Genomic DNA, 13304 nt, shown 5'->3' with positions numbered 1-13304 from the left:
AGTCTTGATCGACAGACAGACCTACGATTCGTAGGTCAGAATACGGTCCGTAGTCTGAGTCCGTCGATTGACACCCCATTCACCCACTCTCTGATACGAACCACGGTTTACCAGCACGGACCATCGTTCGATCTACGATAGTAGGTCTAACCATAAATGGAAGTTAACCAACAGTTAGAGGGGAAATGTAGCTGGGTCAATTTTAATTGATCATAACTCTTAGAATAATATTCATTAGGTGTCCCATGACATGTCCAAAAATAGATAATTAAATTATCTTTCCATAGCCACCAACCTTGCTAATATCAGAACACTGAGTAAAAAGTTATGCCCGTTTTAGTAAAGGTCCATTGAACAGACGACGAACCGTCGATTGAATGACGGACCGTTAGTCCAGGTCGACGTTTGGTCTGACATCAATTAACTCAGGGGTCTTTTGGTCTTTTCCCACTTCATTTAAACTCTAAGATACGTCGTTTTGATCCTAAATTATCAGATTTTAGTCAGTTTAATCCTAGAAACATAACTAAAACTTACCTAAGTCAAATTATTAATCTAAACTTAGAAAATTAGAAGCAAGAAATGAGAAAAAGGTCAAGAACCCTATTCAAGAATGCAATAAGGTTCCAATAGTTCCAACCCCGAAGTCTAAATATTTCTCTGTGAATTTCATCACCAGGTATGTGGGATTTCACAAGTGGGTTCCTTTCACCCATTAGGTCCCTAATTTTCAGTGAGATTCTTGATTCTCTTATCATGATTAGACCTAGGGTTTCTAGAACTTCGACAGAACTTTATGAATTTAGTAGTTATATGTTCCAAATCAGATTATCATGTTATTACTCAAATAATTACATTAATTTCAGAACCCTAGCTATGTATTTCTTTAGTTCTTGAATTACAAATGCTATGTATGATATTTCAGTTATTCAGTCATACATGCCTCAGTTATTAAAGCATTATTATCAGATTAAATGTTGCATTCTCAGTTTGCATGTTCAGTTTTCAGCTATCCAATATTTACAGAAATTCAAAAATAATTAATTATCTACATAAGTCAATAGGAGTAGGATAATACCAAGTTGGAATAAGGTTCAACTACCCACTTAGTCCGAGAACTACTAGCCAAGTAGGGTGTAAGTCCCCTTTGTGGGCATGAGTTTAGTGATCATGCCAGCATGCTTTTATACCTCTGGCAGGGTATATTGGGTACTCTCGATGGGACGTACACATCGAACTCCACATTTAGCTAATGTAATTTTATTATCGGTTATTAGGAGCTCCCACAATTAAGTCAAACTCTCTTGCATTGACCATTTATCAGTATATTCAGTATTCAGTTTCAGCATGTTATAAATTGGTCATTTGCATCTAGTTAGCTCAAACTCAATATATCATGTTCAGATTATATACTTGCTTTTGTGTTTGTTTAGTTATGTATTATTTCAGCTTTATTCTATCTTACATGCTCAATACCTTCAAGTACTGACGCATACATATGCTACATCTTCTCTTGATGTAGGTTCAGGTTCTCAACATCCAGATCGCGCTTAGATCGATTTTCGATCTCTAGTTCTGGAGATTCAGTGGTGAGCCCTCATTCTGCGAGGACAATAGTCATGAGTTTCTTTTCAGTATTTAGTCTTTTAGTTTCAGTTCTTGCTAGACTTAGTTGGAGCCTTTCCCAGCATTTGTACTAAGTTTAAAGGCTATTTTCAGACATAGTTAGTTTAAGCTTAGTGTTGAGTTAATAACTTCTTTGTATTAAACTCATCAATTTTCATATATCTCAGTTTTAGTATATGGGTATTCCCCATATTTTCAATTTATATCATGATTTAGCTTATGCATTCAATTTATTATCTTTAATATGCTCATGATCTTGCCAGCAGGGTCAGCTTGGGATCACTTGTGGTCCTAGGTTCGGTATCCTCATCTCGGAGGTAGCTCAGGGCGTGAAAAGTTCATCAAATAGTACATGTTTTGGAATCATCCATAGCTTTCTCTCCATCTAGTTTGCAGTGGCTTCTCTTAATTCATCTTAATCTTAGATGAAACAAGCCTTACTTTCAATAATATCCAAAACTCAACAGGTTGTCCATCTTACGAAAACAAATCTTCTAATTCTATTCTATTATCACTAGTAATAGTTAGCAAAAAGGGGAGAAAGCATAATCCTCAAGTTGAAGTAGAAAAAACAATAAAACTGTTATTTGTAGTTTTGATGATTTGACAAACTTAGGGACCTCATAAAGGTACCGGGTTTTCTACTTGAGTATTGCAGGTGTATTGTTCGAAGTATTGCAGATGAAACAAAACTCAGGGACCTAATAGAGGTACCAGGCTCTCATGATGACGAGCCGGTCAACTGCCAGCTGGAGATGGTGCAGAAAGTAGGTGCACACTTCCCGATGGCGTCAGAAAGTGTGACCCTTCCAGCCATGGCAAAGAAGTTTAGGAAAATGACTTGTCCATATAAAAGGCACTTTCCTAAACACTTTTCTCTAGTTTTTGCAACTTGATAAACACTTTTCAAGAATTCTTGCAGAGGCTAATACAAAGCAAAGGCAGAATCATTCCTAGGACAACAGCAACATCTGGAGCTTTTCGTCTAGTTGTTTAGGAATTTATTCTCTTGTTCTTAAATTGTAAACCACTCCTAAATCTATAAAGGAATTGGTGTGTTGTGTTCAAAGTCTAGGTTGTCCAGGTGGGATAGCTTAGTGGGTAGATTGTTTTTCTACTTTGGCTTGTTGAGCAATAGAGGTCTATTGCTTAACGGTAAGATTGATAACTCTTTCTTACGTTTGGTGTAATCGTGTTTCACTTTTGCTTTTGAATATTAGTGAAAACGATTGAAAATCCCGTGAGACAGGTCGTGGTTTTACTCCCTTAAGCAAGGAGGTTTCCACGTAAAATCATTGTGTTGATTTTACTGCATTTAACTTCCTGGTAATTTTCTGAAGTAAAGTAAGGGACCTAGTCCATTACTCGTTAAGTGAAGGCATACATTCTATCAAGTGGTATCAAAGCAGGCACTACCTATTTGGTTAACACCAAGGAAGTGATTTTGTTTTAAGAATGGCAGCTCCACTTAACCTCGAAGAAGGTCAGTCATCACACAGACCTCCTCGTTTCAATGGACACTTCTACAGTTGGTGGAAAGTTAGAATGCATGACTATCTCATGGCTGAAGATAGCGAGTTATGGGATATTATACTAGATGGACCCTTTGTTCCAATGATGGAAGTAAAGGATGGAGAAAGGACCATTACTGTTCCAAAGCCCATGCAGAAATATGATGATGCCGACAGGAAAAAGATTGAAAAGGGTTTCAAAGCTAAAACTCTTCTGGTCTGTGGGATAGGACCTGATGAGTACAACAGAGTTTCAGCCTGTGAGTCTGCTAAAGAAATTTGGGATTGCTTGTTGACTGCACATGAAGGAACTGAACAAGTCAAAAAATCCAAGATTGATATGCTCACCTCACGATATGATAACTTCAAAATGAAGGAAGGAGAAACTATACATGACATGTTCACCAAGTTTTCTTCTATTACAAATGAGTTGCGAAGTTTGGGTGAACCTATAAGCATGACCAAACAAGTCAGGAAAGTGCTTCGAATTCTTCCAAAGTCTTCGGAGAGCAAAGTTGATGCTATTACTGAAGCTAATGACTTGAAGGTGCTGACCATGGATGCCTTGATTGGCAATCTTAAAATATATGAGATGAATCGAAACTATGATTTGTCAAAAAGGGAAATCAAGAAGGACAAATCATTGATGTTGAAGTATAAATCAGATGAAGATTCAAGTGATGATGATGATATGGCATATCTCATCAGTAGATTTCAAAAGATTGTGAGAAAGAACAAAATGTATAAAAGAGGAACAAATGGGACTCGAAATGCTGCTCAAGGAGATACTTGCTACAAGTGTGGAAAATCTTGACACTTCATCAGAGAGTGTCCTTTGCTCAAGACTGAAAACAAGGAACATAAAAAACACAGGGGTGACAAAGAAAACAAAAGGGACCTGGTACTTGGAAACAGAGATCGTAAAGCTGCTGCTGATATGGTTGTCAAAAGAGCTCTTGCTGCATTGGGGGATTCTTCCAGTGATTCAGAAGATCCTGATGAGCCAAAAGATGTGTCTATGGTTGCTGTGCATGAGGAGGAAATTGTCTTCAATGAAATGTTTGCTCTCATGGCACACACAAAAAATGAAGAAGAAGACAAGCAGGTAACTCTTCTTGACATGAAAATTGACTTGGATAAATATTCTCTTAAGAAATTAAGAACCTTGGCAAAAGTCATGCGAGATTCTGTGATAGATTTAACATCTGAAAGAGATGCCATGAATGCTGAACTTGAAATTTTAACTGAAAACAAAGTTCAATTTGAAGAGACAATGGCAAGAATGGTGTCTCTAGAGTTAAAAAATTCTGAACTTAAGCATTAGTTGTGTCAGTTTACTGAAGAAGCTGAAAAGTTGAATGCAAAGACAAACAGTTTGCAAGCTGAAATTCAAGAAAAATTGAAAAACTCCGAGACAAATCTCAGATTGTCACTTGAAAGGAATAACAAATTAGAACAGGATGTTGTGAAACTTAAGGAGGAACTTGAAAAACTCTTAAGTGGACCAAATCCTCAAAACTGTTGTCAAATGTGACAAATCAGAGTAATTTCAATAAGAAAGGACTAGGAAGTCTAAACATAAGTCCTCCTTATAATCCTCACAGTAACAATGTGTTTGTGTCTGACAATCTGTTGTGTCTGCATTGTGGTAAGAATGGACATTTGAAGAATGAGTATGTTAGCTGGAAAAACTCATGTGAAAGATACTCTAATTATGCTGAAAGACAGAATGTACCAAATGAGAAACCTGGTCCTAAAGAACCTGTCTCAACTCACAAATTTTCAAAGAGAAAATCTGTTCCTGCTCCTAGGTCCTTTGTTAGAAAGATTCAAAGTCTACCACATTGGGCCAAGTACAATATGATCACTCCTTTGTCTGCCTACTGGGAACTCAAGCTGAAATGGGTTCCCAAGCTTACCAAGTGATTTTTGGTGCAGGTGAGTGAGAGGAGCAGTAGTCAATGTTGGTATATGGATAGTGGCTGCTCTAAACATATGACTGGTGATGTAAAGAACTTCCTCTCACTCAAGACCCTCCAAGGTGGAGGTGTCTCATTTGGTGATGGCAAGAAGGGGTACATTTTGGGAGTTGGTAAAGTAGGAAGATCTCTTGAAGATTCAATTGACAATGTTTACCATGTGGAGGGGTTGAAGTACAGCTTGCTAAGTGTGTCACAAATCTGTGACAAAGGAAATGAGGTCAAATTTACTTCTGAAAAATGCACTGTGGTGAGTTTAACTACAAACAAGGTAATTCTTATTGCACACAGAAGTAAAAATATGTATGTGGCAAACTTGGAAATCTCTCATGGAGATGACTTAACATGTCTCAGTGCTCAAAATAAAAATGCTGATCTCTGGCATCGTAGGCTGGGACATGTGAGTTCATCTTTATTGAATAAGTTGATTTCAAAGGACCTGGTCCGAGAGTTGCCCAAAATGAAGTTTGCTGAAAATAAAATATGTGAAGCTTGTGTTAAAGGAAAGCAAATCAGATCATCATTCAAACCCAAGAATCAGGTTACATCATCAAGAACCTTAGAGCTGCTTCACATGGACCTCTGTGGACCCTTGAAGGTTCAAAGCAGAAATGGAAAGAAGTACATCTTGGTGATTGTTGATGACTATTCAAGATACACCTGGACGAGATTTTTGAGATCAAAGGCAGAGACAGCTGATGAACTGGTGGTATTCTTCAAAATGATTCAAACCAAATTGAATCAAGTTGTTTGCAACATTAGATCTGATCATGGCACAGAGTTTGAAAACTCAACATTGGATAGATTCTGTATGGAAAATGGTACAAGCCACAACTTCTCTGCTCCAAGAACTCCTCAACAAAATGGTGTGGTAGAGAGAAAGAACAGAACTTTGGTGAACATTGCTAGAACTATGATTATTGAATCAAATCTTTCTCAAAGTTTCTGGGCTGAAGCTGTTAACACAGCATGTCATGTTACCAACAGGTGTCTAATAAGAGCTGTGTTGAACAAGACTCCATACGAACTGCTCAACAACAGGAAGCCAATGCTGAACTATCTTAGAGCTTTTGGATGCAGATGTTTTGTGCTGAATAATGGGAAGGATGATCTGGGAAAATTTGATCCCAGAATTGATAAAGGAGTATTTGTTGGATATTCTTCATCCAGCAAAGCCTACAGAATATTCAATAAACGAACACAATGCATTGAAGAAAGCATTCATGTTGTGTTTGATGAAAATGGAAGCTTGAAGAATGATGGATCAAATGATGATGATGATGTACTCAAAATGCTAACATCCAAGAAGATTGAAGGGGCTGAAACTGACGCAGATCAACAACTGAATAATGATTGTGATGATCAGAATCACAGTCCACCTGAAGAGGATGCTGAGGTTGAACAGGATGATAGGGTACCTGGTACTACTCAAAACTCCAGCCAGAGTACATTAGACTCCCCAGAAGATGATGTCACTCCTGATGAAGAAGATCATGATGATCTGCCAAATCAGTCTGCTGCAAGGTCAGGATGGAAGCATAGTTCATCACACCCTCTTGATAATCTCATTTCTCCCTTGAATTCTGGGATTCAAACTAGATCAAAAACAAGAAATCTAGTTGCATTCTCAGCATTCATATCATCTATTGAGCCTAAGAATGTCAAAGAAGCATTAAGTGATGCAGACTGTATTAATTCTATGCAAGAAGAACTTCATCAGTTTGAAAGAAGTAAGGTATGGTACCTGGTTCCTCGACTTGAAGGCAGAACAATAATAGGAACTAGGTGGGTATTCAGCAACAAACTTGATGAAAATGGAGTTATTACTAGAAATAAATCCAGGCTGGTGGTGCAAGGATACAATCAAGAAGAAGGAATTGACTATGATGAGACTTTTGCACCTGTTGCCAGAATTGAAGCTATTAGAATCTTAATAGCTTTTGTTGCTTTTATGGGGATCAAGCTGTATCAAATGGATGTGAAGAGTGCATTTCTTAATGGAGATCTCAAAGAGGAGGTGTATGTCAAGCAACCTCCTGGTTTCGAAGATGCAGAGCTACCAAATCATGTGTTCAGATTAAATAAGGCATTATATGGTCTGAAACAAGCTCCAAGAGCTTGGTATGAAAGATTGTCAAAGTTTCTGCTGAAGAATGGTTTCAAAAGAGGCAAGATAGACAATACTTTGTTCTTACTAAAAAGAGAACAAGAATTGCTTATCATTCAAGTTTATGTGGATGACATAATTTTTGGAGCTACTTCAGAACATCTCTGTGAAGAGTCTCATCATTAATGGGAAGGGAGTTTGAAATGAGTATGATGGGTGAGTTGACATTCTTTCTGGGGCTGCGAATCAAGCAATCATCAAATGGAACTTCAATATGCCAGGAGAAGTACATCAAAGAGCTGTTGAAGAAATTCAATATGTTTGATTCCAAACCTATTGACACTCCTATGGGAATAAATTCCAAGATGATAGTAGAAGAATCTGATCCCCTCGTGAATCAGACAATGTACAAAGGAATCATTGGCTCCTTGCTATATCTGACTGCTAGCAGGCCTGATATTGTTTACAGTGTTGGAATGTGTGCCAGGTTTCAAGCATGTCCTCGTGATTCACATCTGAAGGCTGCAAAACGCATTCTCAGATACCTGAAGAAAATAGGGGACCTGGTTCTCTTTTATCCTGCAGGTGATACTTTTGATCTGGTTGGCTTTGCAGATGCTGATTTTGCAGGTTATCAAGTTGACAGGAAAAGCACCTCTGGAATGGCTCATTTCCTTGGATCATCACTTGTCTCTTGGGGCACTAGGAAGCAGAACTCTGTAGTTCTCTCAACTGCTGAAGCTGAATACGTAGCTGCTGCAGCTTGTTGTTCTCAATTGCTGTGGATCAGGCAACACTTAGAAGATTTTGGGATCCACATCAAAGCAATTCCTCTAATGTGTGACAAAACTAGTGCTGTGAGTATGGGAAAAAACCCAGTTCATCATAAGAGAACAAAGCACATTGATGTTAGACATCATTTTTTGAGAGATCATGTTGAGAAGGGAAATATTGTGCTCACATACTGTCCAACAGAGGAACAGATTGCAGACATCTTCACCAAGGCTCTCAGCAAGGATCAATTTGAGAGAAATCGACTAAGGTTGGGGATGTTGATCTCCAACTGATGTCTTTAGCATTCAACAGTAGAACTCCCTTGATAGTTAGAATTGCTATGTAGGTATCCTTAATGTGAATTTTAAATATTTGTACAAGATCACTTTTTGTATCTTTCGTAGGTATACTCTCAATAGGGACCTGCTCAGCAAAAGAAGAGGCTAGAACAATTAAGGAATAAAGTTAAACTCTATCATGGTACCTGGTACCTGTCCAGGTTAGCATTTTTACATTAAATTTAAACTAAAAAATTTGACCGTTGAAAATGCCACGTGTCAGTCATCGGTTACTCTGACCGATCGTTTCTCTCTCAAACGATGCATCTAATCAAGGACTTGACACCTTTTCACGTCTTTTAAAAAGGGGTCTTTTCTTCTTGAAACTCTCATCCGTCTCTTAACTTTATCTCTCTCATTTATCACAAAGGTCTCTCACATTCAAAGACAAATCTGTCTTCTTCTTTTTGTTCTTCAACAACCCCTTCCAGTATCACAAATATGTCTTCTTCTTCATCTTCTTCTAAGAAAATGCTGGACGTACTTAGTGAAATTGCACCCCTCGCATTCTATTCTCCAACCCCTGCTCAAGCCAGCATTCCTCCCCCACCCATTCCTCCACAAAATACTCCAGATAACCCTTTCTTCTCCATCGATCTAAACACCTCTACAGTACCTAGTACATGTGAAGACATGTTGTCTGACAACATGTTTGAGGGTGATCTACCAAAACACAGGGCTTCATAGTCAAATATTCTAGCAGCGAGTGAGGAACTCATGATTGAGAGCCTGGCAATGATGAGAGAAGAGGCCAGAACAGAACACACTGATGCCCTGGAAAGAGAAGAGGTAAGGCCTTCTCAACCCATTTTTGATAAAACCCCAGATTTGGGGCGGTACTCTTCTTCCTCTTCATCTGAATCTGCAAGTGAGGAAGAACCATTAAAATGGAAGGTGGAGAGTAGAAAGGGGAAGGAAAAGGTTGTGGAGGAGGCTCCTAAGAGAAGACCTAATACAAGGTCTGCTGCACAAAAATTGATGGTGGATGCCTTGAAGGCAAGTGCACGATCTGCTACTGCAGTCAGAAGTGCATGAACTTTCAAGGTATCCAATTTTAAGATACCTAAAGAAAAATTGGTTGAGTTGTCTGGAGAAGAGGTTGAAAAGAAAAATAATAAGAAGAGATCAGAAAAGAAAAGGGTAAGGGTTACAAAGAAGGTTGAAAAGTCACAGTCAAAAGGGAAGAAATCTGAAAGGAAGAGGAAGCGGACACAGGAACCTGGTCCTCAAGCCAGGAAGGTTGAGAATGTCAACTTACAGGAAGTAGTTGACAGTCTGAGGAAACAAGCAGTTCTCGCTGGAAGAGTGTTTAATATGGGGATTATTACTCTTCCGGGCATGGACTCTCTGCATGACATGGTGGAGATCCAGTCTTGGCTGTACCTGTTCAGCAAGAAATCTCCCATCCTCCATGAAGAAGAGGTTCGTGAATTCTATTACAATGTTCAATTTCTGGAAGATGGGAGTCTCGTCACACGTGTGAACAATGTTGCTATTTCTTTGAATGAGGAGGTGTTGGGCAAAATCCTCAGAGTGCCTACAGAGGGGACCCGGTCCGTGCAGCTTTGAAGCTTTGTGCCTTCCTAGTCTCATGATTGAACACATTCACAAAACAGTTATTGAGAGGAAAGGAGTACATGGAATGGGGTATGGATACTTTCTCACTAAAGTATTCAAGCACTTTCAGATTCCTCTTGGTATTGGAAAGGTGGGGAAAGTTAAACAAACCATCTCTGAGCACACCTTGTTTGAATGTGAGTGTATTGAAGGCAGAGGCTTACCAAAAAGCAAGATGGCTCAACTTCTTGAGGACCTGGATCAGCTTAAACACGAGACTGAAGAACTCACTGTGCGGTTGAGTAGTAAAGAGGTTGAAATTGCTGTACTCAAAGCAGAGCTGCTTACTGCAAAGAGTCAGGGACCTGGTTCTTCAGTTGTACAAGCCCTGGAGAAAGAGAACAATGAATTGAAGGCGAAGATAACTACCCTGCAAGAAAAGGCCATCAAAGATAATGATGCTGCCAATGAAAGACTCACTCTTGTTATCCAGTCCCTGTCCAAAACTCCCCCCTCTTCCTAAACTGTCAATCAATCCTTCCCTATGTCTCTTTTGTTGTGTGGCTAATCATCGTGTTAATGGATCTTTAGTTTGTTTTTAATGTATTTATGTTATAATGACATGTTGGTTACTTTATTCCTTTGTTGTTCTTCCTATGTTCTTTTGTGAATGCTTTTCCTCTACTGTTTGGTAGCTGATTTGCTCTGATCTTGTTCAGTATTTATGTTGACTCAATGGTTTACTGCATATCTTTTTTATGATGCCAAAAGGGGGAAGTAAACTGTAAGTAGCTAAATAAGGGGGAACATACTTTAAGGGGGAATACAGGGGGAACATACTTTAAGGGGGAATATACAGTAAGGGGGAATACACAGTCAGAGGGAACGATTTTGGTATCATTGTTTGTCATCATCAAAAAGGGGGAAAATGTTATTTGTAGTTTTGATGATTTGACAAACTTAGGGACCTCATAAAGGTACCGGGTTTTCTACTTGAGTACTGCAGGTGTATTGTTCGAAGTATTGCAGATGAAACAAAACTCAGGGACCTAATAGAGGTACCAGGCTCTTATGATGACGAGCCGGTCAACTGCCAGCTGGAGATGATGCAGAAAGTAGGTGCACACTTCCCGATGGCGTCAGAAAGTGTGACCCTTCCAGCCAATGGCAAAGAAGTTTAGGAAAGTGACTTGCTCATATAAAAGGCACTTTCCTAAACACTTTTCTCTAGTTTTTGCAACTTGATAAACACTTTTCAAAAACTCTTGCAAAGGCTAATACAAAGCAAAGGCAGAATCATTCCTAGGACAACAACAACATCTGGAGCTTTTTGTCTAGTTGTTTAGGAATTTATTCTCTTGTTCTTAAATTGTAAACCACTCCTAAATCTATAAAGGAATTGGTGTGTTGTGTTCAAAGTCTAGGTTGTCCAGGTGGGATAGCTTAGTGGGTAGATTGTTTTTCTACTTTGGCTTGTTGAGCAATAGATGTCTATTGCTTAACGGTAAGATTGATAACTCTTTCTTACGTTTGGTGTAATCGTGTTTCACTTTTGCTTTTGAAGATTAGTGAAAACGATTGAAAATCATGTGAGACAGGTCGTGGTTTTACTCCCTTAAGCAAGGAGGTTTCCACGTAAAATCATTGTGTTGATTTTACTGCATTTAACTTTCTGGTAATTTTCTGAAGTAAAGTAAGGGACCTGGTCCATTACTCGTTAAGTGAAGGCATACATTCTATCAAAAACAATTAAAGACGTAGAAACAATTGTTTTAATAATATATAAGTTATATACACTAAAAATTAAAGCATGTTACACGATCACTAATAAACTGTATTTGTGAGGTCAACAATCAAACTTGACATACAGAGTTACTTGTTATTTTAAATCATAAGAAACTATATACTGTTTGTTCATAGAAGTTATACTCTATTACTATTAGTTTGTTAATAGATTCCTTTATAGGAAGAAATTGCCTATTTGTTCATAACTGTAATGTCTAGCTCTTGCATAACATGCTCACAAATTAATGCTCCCTCCCCACCCCTTCTAGACTTGAAGTTAACTCATACCTATGTTTCTGGACAATTTCCCTTTTGTGGGCAGAAAAAGATAACTCCATCTTACCTGATCAACATGCAAGACTTGAATGATGATATATCGGGATAAGAACAAATATAACGAAGGTGTATAAAGTGAAATAACATAATGTTCAAGAGGGGCAATAACAAGTGGCGATGAAACTGGTATATACATAACATTATTTGCTATCAAGTGCACCATCAAGTTCTATCAGGAACAAAATGAAATAAAATAAAGAGAAAAAAAACTCTAAGCATTCAGTGTCAACTTTCTGAAATGACACATATTTATGTTCAAAGAGAAAAGAATTTTGTTGCCTTATCTAGCCTAAAAGCTAAATTATCAAGGTTTCTTTCCAAGGCTTGTTGAAATCAAACTAGATCACTCTATATAATCACAATAACATGTCAAAAATAAATCTCCACTTAAATTTGTGACAAGACGCATCAAATAAATATTGTTCTTCTTTGCTAACCTGATGATGAGCCGAATGAGTGATAAAAAATAGTTGATACTGCTCTTGATCACAAGCAAACGCTGAAACAATGGCCTATTCATCAAGTCACTAATTGAAATATATGGCACAATTAAAAGAAAACCTCTATATAGGTAATTAATGATTAATACAAATATTTCTCTTGCATATTGTGAAGAAAATATACAAGGCCTGCAATTAAATTCATCACAACAATGATAACGCAAAACTTTTAGCTTACAAAAACCAGTACGACACAAAATCTAAGAATAGAAATTATTTCAATATTGACACACAGACTTTGACTCGTGGGACAAGAACAAAAACACCAACACATCCCCATTCCCTACCGAGTGGCTAAATGTTAGCCACTCCTTGTTTTTTCATTTATTCACTTAACTGGTGAACGGATCAAGCTGCAGGACTCAGTACAATGCATCTTGTGGTTCCCTCAGTTAAGTCATGAATCGAACTTCTACACTATCATTTAATGTTTTTGTTAGGTACATGTTGAACTCAAACCATATCCATTTTAAAAGTTCAAAATCGATTATAAGAATTAAAACTTTGAAACTATCATGGACGATTTCAGCCTTAATCAACTTTTAAGCCTAATAAAAAAGAAATTCTCAAGTGAAGAATCAACCCATTTATACTTATTTCGTTATTAAGGCTCAGGCCACCTAGAAATTAACTAATAAAGCTAAAATACGAGCTAGAGTCCGAAAAATTATTTAAAAAACACAAGAATATCAAGTTCTTCATTCACAGTGATTATCTTTAGCTCTTTAGCCATAAATCTGTCTAAAATCAAGTTCTTCAACGAGAAATCTGAGAGAAAAGTGTGACAGAGA

At 37.9% G+C, this 13304-nt stretch overlaps 1 protein-coding gene across 1 annotated transcript; it reads left to right on the top strand.

Annotated features, from left to right (window-relative positions):
• The first annotated feature begins 3081 nt into the window (after nt 1-3081).
• LOC138341847 (uncharacterized) lies at nt 3082-5063 on the top strand. Its single transcript, XM_069293840.1, has 4 exons — nt 3082-3935; nt 4011-4422; nt 4471-4667; nt 4742-5063. The coding sequence occupies exons 1-4, from the start codon at nt 3082-3084 to the stop codon at nt 5061-5063; spliced, it is 1785 nt and encodes a 594-aa protein (XP_069149941.1).
• The last annotated feature ends 8241 nt before the right edge of the window (nt 5064-13304 follow it).

Source organism: Solanum lycopersicum, chromosome 1 (assembly GCF_036512215.1).
Source record: "Solanum lycopersicum chromosome 1, SLM_r2.1".
NCBI classification, from domain to species: Eukaryota; Viridiplantae; Streptophyta; class Magnoliopsida; order Solanales; family Solanaceae; genus Solanum; species Solanum lycopersicum.
Note: the sequence above shows the minus strand (reverse complement) of the source record. Positions and strands in the feature narration are given on the sequence as shown.

Bases quoted from the DNA above. Each gene is read 5' to 3' on its own strand.
- LOC138341847 (XM_069293840.1), top strand. From the start codon at position 3,082: ATGGCAGCTCCACTTAACCTCGAAGAAGGTCAGTCATCACACAGACCT. The intron at 3,936-4,010 runs GTGTGGAAAATC...TAAAAAACACAG, and splicing joins CAAGGAGATACTTGCTACAA to GGGTGACAAAGAAAACAAAA. The intron at 4,668-4,741 runs GTGACAAATCAG...TAATCCTCACAG, and splicing joins CCTCAAAACTGTTGTCAAAT to TAACAATGTGTTTGTGTCTG.